At 37.7% G+C, this 18169-nt stretch overlaps 1 protein-coding gene across 2 annotated transcripts in view; it reads right to left on the bottom strand.

The window, feature by feature from the left end:
• CLIP2 (CAP-Gly domain containing linker protein 2) overlaps nt 1-18169 on the bottom strand; it is a 1185433-nt gene that overhangs the window by 408249 nt on the left and 759015 nt on the right. The window contains exons 9-10 of one of the 2 annotated variants that reach the window (XM_044054144.1): nt 4132-4236; nt 225-1142 (exon numbers count right to left, since the gene is read on the bottom strand). In XM_044054144.1, coding sequence (XP_043910079.1) covers nt 225-1142; nt 4132-4236 — 1023 coding nt within the window. The remainder of the gene's footprint in view (nt 1-224; nt 1143-4131; nt 4237-18169) is intronic. The other variant, XM_044054145.1, reaches the window with a different exon arrangement.

Below are 18169 nucleotides of genomic sequence, written 5' to 3'. Positions count from 1 at the left end.
TTACAAATGGTTAATAACTGCATATCATATTTTTTCCCTGCATTGCCACTAATTTATTTTGTAAAGTAAGAACATAAATATTTCCTGAATAAGAGGCTATTTGGTTATGCCTGCTAATACTGTTTGCTTGCTAGTTGTACCATGATTCATGACATTTAAAAACGTGGACCAGATTTTAGGATATCTTATACCCATGCATTTGTATTTTGATAAGAGTGTGGCACCTCTTTGGACTGCAGTCTGTTTTCCATAACGAGAAGTTTCTCTTGCAAGACTCGGATCTCCTGCTTACACTGTGCCTCACTTTTCTGTAATACCTCATGTTCCACCATCTTCTTCTCTGCCATTGTTATTTGCTCTTTGAGGAAAGCAATGGCCTGAGCCTGGTCCTTGTACTCACTATGGAGTTTTTCCATCTCAAGGATTCTGTGCTCTGCATCATTCAGCTTGTCCTTGGCCTCATGGAGCTCCAGCAGATGCTGGTTTGTTTTTATTTCAAGCTGCTTTCTCCAGTTCTCTTCACTTTCATCAATTTGTTTTTTGAGGTCTTGTGACTTAGACTTCAGATCCTCCTTTTCCTTGATATGCACAGCCATCTCAATCTCATGCTTGGCTTTGAGGTTCTCAATAACTAATTGGTGTTCCATTTTCAAGCTTTCTAAAGATGCCTTAAGCCCCACAATCTCTTTCTGCTGTGCATCAGTTCCTGTTGTCAAGGAAGTCTTGAGGTCCTCAAGTGATTTCTGGTGATCAGATGCTAGGCTATCCAGTTTGTTTTTCCAGTTGTCCATCATTTCCATGTTCTCCTTGGTTGATTGCTGCAGTTTGTGCTTTAATTCTGAAATCTCTTGCACATGTTTTTCATTAACTGTTTTCAGCTTTTCACATTCGTGTTGGCATTCTTTTACGGTTTTGTCATACTTTGCTCTGAGCAGGCTGATTTCCTTTTGCTTCTCCTTGCTAATGGACAGCAACTGTTCTCTCAACCGGAATGTCTCTGTTTGAGGGCCAAAATTGTGTTCGGGAACATTTGCTTCACTGGAGGTCTGAAGAAATTGCTGAAGACCCTCTATCTCACTGCACTTCATATTGAGCTCTTCCTCCAGCTGACGGATCCTGCCTTTTTCTGCTACAGTTGTTAGCTAAAAAAAAAATCATAATTAATATAATGCACAATATTTTTCATAGAATTAAATCAAATACAAGGATTCAATTTATTTCACTTTGCGGCTAAATGTCTATCTATCACCTTTTTATCTTGAATATAAGGTTCAGACTTACAGCAATTCAGAAGGACAACAATGATGGACTTAATTTATATTTAACTTCAAGTCTGAAGATATTAAAGTACTTCATTTGTATCTATTTAGACTATGTTAGCATTGGAATCCTATGGTGCTATAAAAGTTCTGACTTCTATGCTTACTTTGTAAAATATTTGCAGTGGTTCTTTTAAACTAATTTCATTTTACACTGTTCATTTTTGTGATGCAAAATATCCCAGAGAGGTTTTTACCTTCTGCCAAAGCACACAGGAAAAAAGAAAGAGAGATGTGCATTGCTAAAGTTATTCTAGGCAATAACTCAGCATGCTAGCAGTTTACAGAAAACACAAAAACAAGGAGACAGATTTGTGGTATAGAGTTTTACCTACACTGATGTATATGCATGTGTGTGTGTGTGTGTGTGTGTGTGTGTGTGTGTGTGTGTTTAACACCGGCAGAAGTGATCAAAACTCTTTGTTCACTTTTGCAGGTAATTAGTCCTTGCAAGATTGTGCACAGTGGGGATCAGGGAATTTGCCCTTTCCCCACTGTAGCACAATCTCTGAGTTGGGGGGCTTTAGTGTTTTGGCTTTTGATCTTTCAGAATCGATCGTTACCCATCTGAGATTTGTGTACTTTGATGTTTAGAATTACATATATATATATATATATATATATATATATATATATATATATATATATATTAGACTCACACACATGTGTGTGTGTGTGTGTGTGTGTGTGTGTATATATATATATATATATATATATATATATATATATATATATATATATATATTTATATACACACACACATACACATGGGTCTATATTAAAATCACAAACATTTACTTACCCTAATACCTAAATGCCGACACATATTCCGCGAACTGCAAATACACCGAATGTCGTAAACCACGAAATTCAAAAGCTCGAAATGTCATAGTTGTCCCATCCCACCGCCCGCTACATACTACCCACACAAACAAACTAAATAAACCACATACATACACTAACTAAAACCCTGCTTCTAACCCTAAACTAAACCCTACTTCTAACCCTACACTAAATCTTGCATATACCACCAAGTATGCACTTAACTTAACCTGCACCCTAACCCTAAGGTCCGTAACTATCGCACACATACCTTAAAAAACTATACCCAAACAAACTAAATAATCCACACACATACACTTAATAAAACCCTTCTTCTAACCCTACACTAAATCTTACATACATTACCATCTATGCACTTACCTTAACCCGCACCCTAACCCTAAGGTACATAACTATCGCACACTTACCTTACGGAGCTATACCGCAGAAGGGCCAACCATGACAATTCGACATTTCGGATTTAGCTTTTCAGGACGATCGATGTTTTCGCGGTTCGATGAAAGACATGTCAGCGTTTAGGTATTCTGGTAAGTAAACATTTGTTATTTTAATATAGACCCCACACACTCACACACACACACACACACACACACACACACACACACACACACACACACACACACACACGATGCCAATATTTGGTTGAAAGTACCAACTGATGAATGGACAAAATGTTAGTATGGCTGATCGAAAATTACTTGATCATATGTACTGGCTTTCTGACAGTGTGAGATCTCTGTACGTGAAGGGTACTCTCTGTGGGGTACATCTCATCAGATACCCAGAATATTATGTAGTCATTGCAAAGCACAGAGCTTGAGGAAGAATTAACTGTAATTACTCAGCAATAATTGAGCACTACACTAGGCTACTGCAGAGCAGAAAGCAGCCAGAAGAGACACTTTTTTGTAGAAATTCACAAAAGTAATGACAGATTATTACATTTTCAATTCAGGGAGAAGATCAGTATAGATTCTGTTACAGTGGATATTATCTCCCATACGTCCTGCAGCAACCTTACACATGGTACTCACCCACCCAAAGTAAGAAAGGGAACCAAGTCAATGACAGGGTAGCAAAACTGACAAATAGTGTATCATCAAGTGAGCCAATGATAAGGCTTCCTAAAGCTGCTACGTGTATACCTGAGCATTCAACATTCATGCTGAAAATGTAACCTTAACAGACCATATTTTAATTTGACCTTGAATGTGATTTTTGTCACTGACATTACCATCTGATAGTAAAGGTTCTCAATGACTTAACTCACCAGATATTCTGAGTGAAACACTGCGAAAGAAAGATATAGTGTTAGATCTTTACAAAATAGAATTTTCTGTCTCTCCTGCTTTCAAAATCCTGAAGCTATCTGTCACTGGCTGGGCAGTGTACATGATATATACGACAGTATAGTATGATTCTTAAATCATATATATATGTTCTATGCAAAAAACATGGTACAGTAAAAGCTTAAGATAACTTAGTGAGGCTGAAACCTGGCTGAGGAATGTTAAGCTAATGTTATGTCAGGTACCCATTTTTACATTATCTGTCAGTTTCAGCCTTACATCTAAGGATTTTAATTTCTTTATAGTGTATATGTGTGTCACATTTAAGTGATTTTGTACAATCCACATAATTCTGGTCTGGGCACACATTTGTACCAGTAGAACTACATAATTTTTCTTTCACTATAAAAGCCCTGTTAGAACTTCAGGATTTTGTAAACATATTTGCAGCTATTTAGCTATGAAAAAGAATCATACAGTGTACAAGAAAGCAAGCTGTGATTTACAGTCACCACAGGAAGCAAGGCAAATGTGCGGAAAAAAATTGAAAAACCTGCAAAATGTAAAAGAAAAGCCAAAAATTAGAATGAAAATGGCAAACTCTGCATAGTAAAACAGCTTGCAAAAAAAGCACATTTCTAGCAGGCAGGCAGAGTAAAACGGTATTTGTTCTATGTTACCCTCTTGTCCTCTAATTCTTTCTGAAGTTTGTCAGCTTTTGCCTTCTCAAACAGGAGAGTCTGCTCGAGCTCCTGTATTCTAGCGTGTTCCAACAGCGTCTGAGTCTGTGCTCATAACAAGGTGAAAATGGAACAGAAAAGAATGACAGAAAAAAGGATAGAGACATCAGCATGTCATAATAGCTCAAAGTGGTGGAAAGCTAGTGCATCGCAGGAAAAAAAGGTTAGAAGACAGAGCACAGTCTCTTTAATGAACTGATTTTGTTTTTGCACATTTTTGCAAAATACTCCTGCCACACCATCAAATACCATATGGCACTTGTTAGAAACATGTACTTCAGGAAAGAAATGCTCACCCTTTCAGAAAAGATAAAGCTTAAAATATGTTAACACCACCTGGCCACAATGTAGCTTATATAATGCATCTAATTAGCCATATTATTTGTGTCTAAAACAAACCCATGACTTAATGACACAGCTGAAGAAAGCTGGAAGAAGCATACTAAATGTGTACTCTTAACTACAATATTTTGTGCATGTCTGAGACTATATGTTTTTTTCTAACGACTGCCTTTTTGCCCTTATTATTAGAAGAAACTTAGTCTTTTATGCAATATTTTCATGAAGCATCCCGAAGTAGCAAGGCAGTCTTAATGAAGACTAACACTTTGCAGGCCACAACAGTTCTCAAAATGGCTGCCTTGACAACATAGACTGTAGAAAAATGGGAATTTAGCACCACAGTGACAGTATAATAGTGTTCGATCAAGGCTATTACATGGTAAAGCAACCGAATACTTCCTGCAGGGGGAGTGTGTGCAAGACATCCAGCACCACTCAATATGAGGGGCATAGCCCCACAATATGGAATGCCTGCACCCTCACATTCTCCCTACTTTATTATTCTTAATCCAAGGATACAGGATTGTGGAGATAACAATACTACACACCCTCTAAAGCACATAGAGCATACACCCCAGCCTCATAAAACAAAGTTTATCCCTGTCCATATTCAAGCGCAACTTGGATCTATTTATGGGGAACCGAAAATTTACCAAAGACTGACCCCTGTACTAATGATGGACAAAGGCAGCTCCTAAATGCCTTATACCATGCATGGGCCCTTCAAATTACTTGTGGTATGATCCCAGTTATTCTCATTAGGTGTAATATATAATTATTAATCATGGGATGGGTAAGGCCAATCCTAACTAAATGGGATAGGTTAATTCGAGCACAAAAAGTGAAAGCAGCTAGGCTTAAAATGGCCTGCAAGGACAGCTAGTCTACTACTTACCTATGATCCTATATTCCTTTAGTGTCTCAGGCTGTGTGACCTCTCATTAAGAATAATAAAGAGAAGGGTATTAAAGGTGCAGCTTCCCAATGCAGGGGGTAGAATCGGCTTGAACCCCTGCAAAACACTTAATAGAGATTACAAGAATTACAGCTGTCTTGCTGATGGATGCTGTACTGCATTTAAGTACTATCAGATTACACAACATTTCAGAGACCTCCATTCAGTCGTGCCGTTATTTTCATCTTCATCGTTCAGGGCTCTTGTGTCATTAATTGACCAGGTGTTGCTGTTGTTGGACTTTTATACATTTTATATGCAAGAATACCTATCTATATTGGAGAAAACACTTTAAAATTGTGCTCATCAGCTGAAAACTAGCTATGTTATTTAATATGGAAACAGTAAGGAAGATGTGCATTTTCTAGACATGACATTAGCAATGCTATATGTCATGTGTCGTGTATATTGTTTTAAATATGTGAGGATATGGAGTGCAACACCTGGAGAGTTTGAGTACAAAACACACATTTCAGATAACAACAACCTACTAAATATTGTCGTAAGCCTAAATATGTGCTTACATGACACATTTTTATGAAGTTCATGGCTATCTGGCTAAGGGTTTCATCAGTATCATTGGTATCTTCAGAGTCAGTCACAATGCTGCTTTGAAACAAGCCTGTTCTACATGTTTAGCACTATAATCTATTGTTGTTTGCAAAGGCTGTTGTACCTTTGAAAAAGGTCTGAAAAGTTGAAAATAATATAATCGAAAGAAATTTAATGACAGGGCTAATTGCAAACTAGAAGTGGTGGAACTGACAACTTTGGGAATTTTGGAAGATACTGATGGTGAAGTCTGTGTTAACTAGGCTTAGACAAAGATAAAGACACTGGGGTGGCCCACTGGTGCAAAGGCAGGGGATTTATCTGTATTGTTGATATCCTGAGTTTAACATGATCACAAGAGCCAGTACTTCTGGAAAAAGTAGAACAGGAAAGAAATGTGAGGAGAGAAAAATTATGAGCATCCATTAGACAGCTGTTCTTTTCCAGGAAGAGGAAAGCAATAATCATAACAATACCAGCTACTTTCTGCAACTGTAATGTGCAAAATGGCACCCACCAATTTAAAGCCTCATGAGATTTGAACTTTCATAGCTTACCTGCTGATTAATTGCCACATTCAGGTGATCATCTTGCTACTATCTACTGGCAAATTGGAAAGCAAATTGTTACTAGATGACACAGAGGAAAGAGGGGTAGTGATGGACAGATAGCGGGAAGGTCTGAAAGGCTGGTAATTAAGCAATAATTACGTTGAAGTGATTTGGAGGGGGTTCTGGGAATGCTAGCAGGGAATGGATTCTCAAAATGTTAAGTAGCAAAAGACTTGTGGAGACTTTGTAGTAGTAATCTGCTTAAAAATTGCAGTTGTAGGGTTTGGAAGCATGCCAGTTAACAGTGTGCATCTGTGAAGGTAGAAGTGTTCTGCTTTTGAGAAAGCTGACAGGGACAAAGTGCACAGAAAGCTTACAAAAATGGGGATCTAGAAAAAACCTGCAGTTTTGCAGCCTGTGGAAATCTGACAGTTATGGCATATAAAAGAGACAAGCAATGAAGGGGTCTGGTGGGACATGGAGGTGGCAAGATCACTGCACTAATAATAAAGAAATGTTTAGACATTAAGCAGCTCTAACGACACTAAGCAGTAATGTAGTGGGTTGTTATTGTTGTTTGTCTTTCGGCTTTTCCCAGTTAGGGGTTGCCACAGTAGAACTCTGGACCGCTAATGATTGGCAGTAGACTTTCACAAACGCCGAGATGCCAGCTCGACGTTCAACCTTCAAAGAAGGCATGCCCATTTACGCATGTCTTTCGAATGCACACCCAACCGCGGGGAGGACATGCAGACTCCACACAGAAGGCACTTCCCGCACTCCAGCCGAGAATCGAACGGGAGAACCTCTTGCTGTGAGGCAACAACGCTACCCTGCACCACCGCGGATGCAAGCAGTAATGTAGTGGGTATAACCTGTTAAATGCTAATGTGCATTATAATGCCAATGAATACTGGGGGGTTAAAAAAAATGAGAAATAAGCACTCACCTGGGCATTGGTACAATTCACATTTATGTTGCATTCTGAGCTGTAGAACTTTTAAGAATTCCTTTTAGAATAACCGTATATATGATGTTCAACAGAACTGCAGAAAGCACAAAATGCTATGAGTTTTCTTTTTACTTCAGTAGCAGTTCTTATTTTTTACTTTATACTCTAAAGGAAATGAAAGCACTGATGCAAGGAACAGGAGTACCAAGCATACAAAAAAAATCAAAATGCAAGTTTCTAAGGATCATTTATTCACTGAAGTATGACCTTGGAGGTGATCAATGTCAGGCAGGTATACATATGTGTGTGGGTCCGTGCAGGCACATGTCAGACATTGTGTGTTAGTAGTGGTGGTTGGGATTACAGTTCAAAGTGCACATAGAGATGCTTACTTTTTAAAGTTGTTTTGGTGTTTTCTGTCTCATGCACTGAAACTTTTAATTGGAATAATTATTTGAGTGTGTGGACATGTGAAAAGCATGGCTTGACTAAAATGTTAGTAAAGAACACTCTCATATTCAAAATTTGCACAGGAAAAGCTGTATGTATATTTCTGTTTAATTGAGCTGTGAGCAGAACTGCAGAATCTTTACTGTTTAAATAATATTTTGTATAGTTGTGTACATTGGGTTTGTATGTAACATCTTGCTAACCCAAGCAAGTGTTTATTTAGTACATTTTTATTAGTAGAGTTGATCAAATAAAAACAGAAATGCTTTTGGAGAAAAATCTGAAAACACAGAACTTTCTTCAAGTCACAGATTATTCAAAGTGGGGATTAATTATCTCCAGCTCTGCAGCCAGTTCCTTGAGAACTTGACTGTGCTGTTTCCTAATCACACAATGAGTGCATCATTGAACTTCCAAGATGGCTGCTCACTGATCAAAAGCTTAACTTAAGCTCTCCCAATGTGAAAAAAGAAACTGAGAAAAAAGGAGTGCTGTTGAAACTGTTTTTGTTTTTTTTTGTTTTTTTTTGTTGTGTGGGGAGGTAAAATTTAGATTCTGGCCAGTTTGTACAATATCTGAATGCCACTAAAGAAGAAATTTGGGAAAAATTAAAAAGGAAGCCAGAAAACTGAAGAGAAAACACTGTCTGGGAAGGATTATGCAGCTGTTCAGCAAAGAGCAGTTCAAACTTTAGCTTTGGTTCAAGACATGGAACCCAGTAATTTAGAGGAAAAAATGAATCAAATGTACTCAAAGGTGATTAAAATAAGGAAGGAATATATCAACTCAAATAAAAAGGGCTGGGAATTTAACTAGCTGTTCAGATGTTTGGATAAAAATGCAATAAACAGAGATTGAAATAAATAAAAAATGTCCGAGTATGAGGTTTCTAAATAAGAGCTGTTTCAAAAAATAGTTGAGTTAGAAGATAAGAATGTAAAGAGAAAAACTGAAAAATTCTGCTGTAACAGAGAAACTGGAAGGAACAGACTGAATTAATTTTATGAAAACACAAATAACCAACTGGACTGGTGTTCCACAGCAGTATTTGTTAAATGAAAGGAGACACTGAATGTACGCTTCAAACTTGGCCATGAGAAAGATGCAATCATACCAGCATAAAGAGTTGATCCTGACAAAAATGTGTCACAAGAGCAAAGTATTTACAATTGGAGGCAACAACATGTTTGTTGAAAATAACTGAAAATAATTATTTACTGTACACCAGGCAAAAGAGAAGCAAATTTATCCCAGCAATCAAAGAATGTCGAGAGGCAAGTGTGAGATTCAAGCTGCTGCATCCAGCTGTCTTTAGAGTACTTTTTTTCCTGGTGGATCAAACACATTTTTGATGGAGAACAGGCTAAGGAGGAAATAAAAAAGTTTATGCAACAAAAAGTGAGCCAGCAAGCAGAAGGTTCTCTGTTTTTCATTCTTCTGACAGTAAAGTGCAGAGAGAGATTTTGCCAGTGAAAACTTTTTCAATGTTCCAAAGGAAAATGCTATACTAGCTAGTTTTAAAAGAATGGTAAATGTGTTGCCAAACTTGCTAGATATAGATCAATGTGGTTTTGAGGAGGAAAGGCAAACATTTGACAAATTTAATTAGAACACTGATGGCCCAGAGAGAAGCAGAATATAAAAAATATTGTTGACGAGTCTTGATGCAGAGAAAGTATTTGACAGAGTAACGTGGAATTTTATGAGCAGGGCAATGGAAGCATTTGGAGTCCCTGATACAATAATAAGGTTAATTAAGAAGATATATGAAGAACTGGAGGCAAGAACTAAAGTATACAGGTTCCTCTCTGAAAAGCTGAACCAAGCAAGGGTATCCTCTTTCCCTTTTATTTGTTCTATATTTAGAGCTACTGGCAAAGAAAATAAGGGACTCAGAAATTCAAGGACACAACTGGTATGATAATCAGGGAAATTTGGCTTTATTTTGTACTTTATAAATCCAGAAAAGGACATATCAGTGTTGTGGAACATTTTGAAATAGTTTCAAATCTTTTCAGCAAATAAAACTATTCAAGATAAAACAAAGGCTATAATCAGAAATTAAATACCCACTAATGATTTGGGTCATCAATACCCATATTTATGGTGACATGATAACATGAAGTATTTAGGTGTATGGATGAAAATGCCTTCTGTTATGGCAGCTAAAGATATGCAGGAAGACAATAAACAAAAGATGATACAAAAACTGAGAAACTGGAAGTGCGTATTTATGTATATGGATAGTAAGATACACATAGTGAAAATGTTTTTAGTCCTTTAGTTTTATTTACAGGCCAAGCATATATCAACCAGAGAAAAAGTTGTGGGTAATAATTAATAAAGAGTTGAATTATTTATCTGAGAGGGAAAGAAGGCAAGCGTTAAGGGGGGTAAGTTGATCCTCTCAATTGAGCAAGGTGGTTTAGGATTACTTGATTTGAAGGGATATTTTAGAGCTACACAGTTAAAGCTCACATATAACACAGGCAGAAGGTTATAATTCAAAGTGGAAAGGGATGGCGATGAAGTGGGAGTGGGGGGAGTTCAATAAATAAGGTGAGAATGGGGTTTTGGACGAGATCCTTAAGGAGACTAATAAGCACCATACAGAATATCATATTCATAAAGCTGAAAAAAATATTCTAAGAACTAAGCCAACATGGGAATAAGAAAGACAACTATGCAAATAGGGATGACTGCAAGTAGGGGTACAGAAACTAGATAAGAGTGGGATGAAATTTACTAGAGAAAACTGAAAAAGGAACCAAGGTATTGAGAGCAAATAACTATAGAGTGAGTGGTAATAGAGTGAGAGTTCAAGAAGTTTGGACTACAGTTTAGAAATAACTGCCTTCCCGATCAAGGATTGATATCAGAGTATAGGCAAAGAGAAAGAGACAGGGTAGTCCTAAATGAAAGACATGCTCTGGTAGATTTTTTAGTTGAAGAATTCAAGACACAAGCTATTGTTAAAATGGGATAATTAATACGGCATATACAATATTGCACAACAACTGTAAAAATCAATCAAAGAAGGTTAGAAATGATTGAGAAGAGATACTGGAAAAGAAAATTACAAGGGAGCAATGGGAGGACATAGTTATGGCTCCCAAGTATGCAACAAAAGTGAGAATCTTTAGAATTCTTGCTTGGAAGTGTTTGCATGGGTATTTTTAAACCCCAAGCAGACATCAAAGAACTTTTCCTCAGGTATATAACAAATGTTGGAGGTATGATGGAGAAGAAAGATGTTACTGGGAACATGCTATTTGGAGTGTAATAAGCTGGCAGATCTAAACAATTCCCTATAGAGTACTTTGTCAGAATTATTTGCAAATATTTGTAGTTAAGGAAATGATACTTTTGAGCTGGGACACAGGATTTGAATTGCCTAGACATAGTAAGGCCTTATTAAGTTTAATTCTGTTGGCTGCTAAAAAGTAAGCACTTGAAAATGGAAATCAAAATCTAAACCAAATTTATTAGAAGTATTGAATATTGCAAAAGAGAGGGATCTTTAGAATGGAGAGGAACAAATTACACAAAAATAAATGGAATATGTGGGAACAATACATGCACACTAATATTCTGCAGGAGGAATGAGGTTTAAGGGAAGGCAGGAACTGAGTGATTTTTTTTTGTAATACTGGACTGAAAGACAGTTACAAAGAAAGATAAGATGTAATGTATAATGTCTGTGCAAATGGGAAAAAAAATGAATATGGTTTGTTTTCTATTAATTTTCGGTGTGTATTTTTGTCATAAGTGATAAGTTTTAAAGAAATGAGACTATCACTTATTTTACATTTGTTTTTCTTTTTCATTAGTCTTCATTAAGGTGTGTGCAAATACTGTTCTTTATCTGTCAATATTTTAAACCTGTTATTTCAGGATTATTTGGTAATTTCAGTTTTCAGTATTTTCTGGACTCCATTTTTTTATATTTATTTGCATTTGTAGTAAAGGACAGCAAAAGCTGGGCTGGTATAAACACATGGACAATAATAACATATATCATAATTACTGGCAAACTATCAACATTTTTCACATCATTTGTTCTTTAGTAGTGGTATGACCTAGTAGTCATAGGTAATTACCTAAAGACAGTAAAGGCAGATGCCTAAACTCCAGATTGCTTTTTATAGGTCAAAATGACTAACAGAAACTCTCTGATCTCAGTGATAGATATCATCCTACTGGTTGTACCATCTTCAGGAAGGATGAGATGAAGGGCAAAATTGGAGTCATGTGATCACCTATGACAGATTCTAATGATTGTTATTTTTAATCCATTTCCCAGCTATTAAAGAGGATTTATTCCCCTTGCAAAACAAAGGATCTAAAAAGTCACCACTGGATGTCTATATGGCAAGCTGGACTCAGTCAGTTCCTGTCTCCAAGATATTCTGGACCTCTAAATTGGTTGCATTTGCAGGTCTGACACAAGCTCATCCTTCTTGAAAACTTTAACATCCATGTACTAAGCATAGACATATGAGTAACTTCATCCATTATAAATATTAAATATACCACTTGATTTCTTTACTTAATGCTTACTATGTAAAACAGCAAAATGATAACTGAAAATCTTCAGCAATCACAACTTATCGAAACTGAAAGAGTATATGTACACTAGCAGCACAGATTGAATTTATTTTTTTTTTGCTGGGTGGTGTCTTCTGCCTCTACTTAAACTTATGAAATGAGAACGGGAGAAATTCCCAGAAACAAAGCACACCACTCTCAAGCAATTTCAACAGCTGGCCATTTCAAACTGGGCAATTAATTTCTAAGAAACTTCAGAAACGCAGGACATCACCTTACCCAAAAGGAAAGCACAGAATGGTTCCACAAGTATACTGAAGTAGATCTTGAGAAAGAAATGTCAGTGCATATTTGTCATGCAAGCATTATGGCTTACACACAATGAAGATTTTTGCATAAGCCTGTTATCAATGTCTGTCTTTCATGTTTTTAACCCTTGCGTTCTCAATTTTCATGTACTCTGAGCAGAACAGGAATAAAAGAACCATACTTAAACCATCAGGCAAAATATGTGCAAACTGTATGAAATAAAGAGAACTAGTTTATCTATATTGCATCAAGTGATCTCTCAAAGCAATTGTCAAAGAACAACACAGGGCATATAATTATATAGTCCTTTATAGGACCTTCAGTGTTTCAAATCCGAGCCATATGCAAGAAAGATCTAGTCTATGCTTGCAAAGCAGACTGTGCTTGGTAACCTTACAAAGAAGATGTATTAACATGACAACATGAAATAAGAAAGGTAAAAATCCCAAAACAGCTATTTTAAGGAAATGATGACCACAAATGGCACTAATCATCTAACCAAATTCTAAAGAACAACTTGACCACACAAATCCCATAAATACTATGAATCATGAGAATTAAATGCAGATTCCCATGAAATAATTTAGCCTGGTTAAGTTTTAATCAAAAATACATACAACAAAATGGACACTAAAAGCATTCAGCACATTCCAAATCAGCGCACACACAAGTGTTTTATTCTGCCTTCTGGCTGAATGTTGACTCAGGAAAAAGTCAGATTGCCTGTACTTAAAAAACACATCTTGTTCAGAAGTTTCATGGAATGCCTAATTAAGAGTAAAATTCCAAAATAAAACAAAGAAAGAAAAACAGTCATATTCTACAGACTTATTTTTATTGTACTGATAACTAGCTTGCTTTAATTTACCCTGATTGTCATAATCAGACACTTTAAAGTGCATATGAGAGTTTTATGGAATCACATTTACCAATGTATGTGCATACTGTGTAAGAGAGGACTACACTTTGTTTCTGGTAATTTGCATCATTACAGAGATACTAGCACTGAAGCCATAACACACGCTTTTTGTACATCTGGCCATTAATGACACCAAACTAAACAAGTGGGGCATGGAATACAATGTTATGTGTAGATTTACTCTTCCTGTCCCCAGTCTAACTTTCTATCTTCATTTTTTTCTTGGTTGCTACCACTGAGTACACTAACGTTTATTTCCTTTCTTCCACACGTACATGCCTAAGAACCAAACTCTGTCAGTCTCTGGCTCATAACCATAGAATTCTAAAGATATACAATATTAAGGCAGAAACTCACTCTTTTTTAATATAGTCTCATGTTTAGGACAGTTGTGGGACAATCCTCAGTCAGCTTCTACTCTTCTTTAAGGTTACCATCCATCTAATGTTTTTAAAGGATAGTATGAATTTGGGCAGTTGTTTTCTATAAAAATGTGAAACGTGGTTAATATGATGATTTTAATATCAAAACGAATTGCTAATAACAGTATCTGACAAAGAAAGGAAATAAAAAGCTACAACAATTAATTTATCTGTTTGTGCACATCACAAATGCACAAGGGATAGAAGATGCTCCATTATCCCTGTCCAATGCTCAGACGGTTAGAGGTAGAGCAGCTGGACTAGTGATCTGGAAGGCCAAGGTCAGAGATGTAGCTGAAAAATTCAATATTCATTTGTTTAATGCTGGGCTCCTGGATGATGACCAGACCCTTGCCTATATAGCTCTAAATTGGTATGGAAGTCCATCTGTGCCTTGGCTGGGGGGGGGGGGTGTTGCTGTAGCATTTTTCCTTTCCCCTCTCTGTCTGATTACAGACGTGCCCTGTACTGTAGGAACTAATGTGCTCTTCCACTTAAACAGGATTAGCTTGAGACAGCAAGATGAAGCGCATAGTCTCTCTTCAATAATCATTTTTAATTCCAGGACTCTTTTGTGTGAATTTTGAAATACCAGGATTAAATAAGCAAAAATATACATATACTAAATTTGAAATTGATGGGTTTTGGAAGTATTATCTTTTTGCAGAGGTATGGCAATCTCAGAGTTAGTCTTGTGTAAGTAGAGGGAGTTACAGGAGTTTTGCCATCCTCCAAAAATAAATGTAAAGGAGAACAGCAATTTTGTTCTATTCTTTTGCTGCTTTTTAACTATAATTCTAGGACCTACATTCACAAGACTCTGAATTACAGCAGTAACTCTCTTTTCATTTGTCTGCATAATTTCCATAATCTCTAATTTGCCATTTTCCTGCTTCTGGAAAGTGACTCAGTAGGTGGCACAAAGAAGCTCTATCAGATTGCAAAGAAAAACAGAAAGATAAATAACATAGTCAGCCTTCATAAGGGGTGCCAGCAACAACCTGCTTATCAGTCCACAGGACATCAAAGGCAGATAGAAAGGAATACTTTTGGCAGCTTCTAACTGGAAAAAAAACTCCACAAATGTTGTACTGTCCTAAAGACACCCTATGATGAAAGAGGAAGAAGAGCCCACATTAGTACTAAGGAAAATGAAGTCAGGGAAAGCAACAGGTTCAGACGAAGTTACAGCAGATATGCTCAAGATGTTAGAAGAGTTAGAGGAGAAATAAACCTGAGGGCCCTTAAAGCAGTATGAAGAGAAAGGCTTCTCCCAGATGATCATCATCAACATATAAATGAAAATAAACATCACAGTGCCAGTGTGCAACAAAGGGGATATTCACAAATGTAGGCAGTACAGAGGTGTCAAACTCCTGTCACACTGCATGAAAGTGCTGGAGAGGGTGACTCTTTAAACAAATACACAAAATAGTAGAAAGTAAGATGGGAGATGAGCAGGTAAGATTCAGATCAAGATGCAGCAAAACTGACCCAATGTTTGTAGTGAAACAAATTGTGGAAGAAAAGCTAGTGATGAGAAAAGAGCCTAACTGGGCACTCCTAAATCTGGAAAAAGTATTTGACAAAATTCCAAAAAAGCTGATTTGGGCAGTCCTGTGATGTTTCAAAGTCCTGGAAGCACTGGTAGAGTTAGTGCAGGCTATTTACAAGGACCCAGTAACACATGTCTGAACAGTGTTTGGACTCAAAAACGTTTTCGCAGTGGGAATGGATGTGCATCAGGGTTCAGCAATGAGCCCACTGCTGTACATACTGGTGATGGACTACATTTGCAAAAAGGTCAGTGGTGACCTTAACAAAGCTGCTGTATGCATTAGGAGCAGACTCAAAACAAGGACTTCAGCAAATGGTGGAGGAATGGAATGAAAAACTGAAGGCACATGGGTAAAGTCAAGCAGCAAATGGGGAAATACAGAAGAAGCTGAAAAGTTAGAAGGGAAATGTGTGACAGGTTAACAGTTTCCAGTCTCTGGGAGGGATGGCTGAGGAGAAGGGAAGACTGAATGTTGTTGTTGTTGTTTGTCTTTCGGCTTTTCCCAGTTAGGGGTCACCACAGCGGAACTCCGGTCCGCTAATGATTGGCAGTTGGATTTTTATGGTGTCGAGTTGCCAGCCCGACGCCCAACCTTCAACAAAGGCACGCCCATTCAACACATGTCTTTCGAATGCCCACTCGACCGCGGAGAGGACATGCAGACTCCACACAGAAGGCACTCCCAACCCAAGCCGAGAATCGAACAGGAGAACCTCTTGTTGTGAGGCAACAACGCTACTGCTGCATCACCGCAGAAGTAGAAGGGAAGACTGAATAAAGAGCTCAAAACCATAATCAGTGGGGACACAGCCAACAAGCGCAGATTATCAGGAGTAATTTATGATATTAGAATGGTACAGAAGCTGAAAAGTAAGGTGTACAAAACAGTGGTGTGACCAGTATTTACTCATAACAGTACATAAACCTGGGCAATGTAGACAAAGCAGTTGGGGAAGCTAGAAGTGATGGAGATTAAGTACTGGAGATGGGTGCTCGAATGCTGCGGGACAGATGAAGAAATGATGACATCAGAGCAGAAGCCAAAGTAGCATCAGTTGCAGAAAGGCCAAAAAGAGCAGATTACAGTGGTTTGGGCACAGTTGTAGAAAAGCAGATGATTTGGTGAAGAGGGTTTGGAAGAGGCAGAAATAAGGCAAAAGGAAACAAAAACATCCATCAAAGAGATGGAGAGATGGCATGAGGGAAGACCTGTTAGAGTCAGACATGATTTCAAAGAAAATAGGAGTGTGCCACTGAATCAAGAGAAGTGGTGACAGTTTACAGGACACCTCAACACTGTGCAGAAAAATGGAGAAAGGGAGATTATGATGATGATGTTAAGAAATGTTGAAACAATGGTCAAATTAATAAGACAAATAAACCTAACCTTACCAAACACTATGGATGTGTAAAACACAAATTAAATTGCTAGTACATGGTTAAAAGCATTCCCTATGAAAAAGAATGTGTGCAAAATAAACAAGTAAGTCAAATAATAATGCAAAAAATGAGAAATATACCATGAGATTCAGAAAAGGGCTCACTGCTCATGATAATTGCCTATCATAGGTTGGTCAATTACTGCGATCGTGAGAACATGCAGTTCTGAGAGAGCTACGGCTGCAATGAGAAAGACCTCATTATTCTTCTCATTAATTAGCATGTCTCTGAATCTCATTCCGGCCAACACTAGCACTGCTGGACCTGATGACAGTAATATTATCCCTAGTGGCCCGTACATAACATTTGCACAAGCATCCCTTACACTCATGCATATATATTTAAACACTACACACACTACACGCACAAACACACACACACACACACACACACACACACACACACACACACACACACACACACACACACACACACACACACTCACACACACTCACACACACTCACACACACACACACACACACACACACACACACACACACACACTCACACACTCACACACACACACACACTCACACACACACACACACACACACACACACACACACACACACACACACAGACTTATGCAGTTTCAATCATGCCCATAAATATGCACAAGTACATGTCCACTCACACAAACACACTAACACACACCCAACCATGTCTTCTCTGAATTTACTTGCACAATGAATACTCCCACTGGAGTTAATGGGTGACTGTCATATTTTTACAGCAGTACCTTTTTTCCCTGCAAAAGTGAAATTTTACATCGTCACGGAATCCTCTGAATTGGGAGCTGCTGTCTTTGCCAGGGGAGAGCATATGGATACTTATCATTTGCCACTTCCTCGGACTGCTGCATTATCATGCAGCTCTGTCCATAAGAGTGATCTAAGCTTTGAGGCCCCAACAAGTGGAAAATCTCAGCCATAGGGAGGTCTAGGAATCTGAAAGCTTACCACAAGGGGGTGAGGATGGC

The sequence above is a fragment of the Protopterus annectens genome, chromosome 13.part0 (assembly GCF_019279795.1).
Source record: "Protopterus annectens isolate FY-2018-M chromosome 13.part0, PAN1.0, whole genome shotgun sequence".
NCBI lineage: Eukaryota > Metazoa > Chordata > Ceratodontiformes > Protopteridae > Protopterus > Protopterus annectens.
Note: the sequence above shows the minus strand (reverse complement) of the source record. Positions and strands in the feature narration are given on the sequence as shown.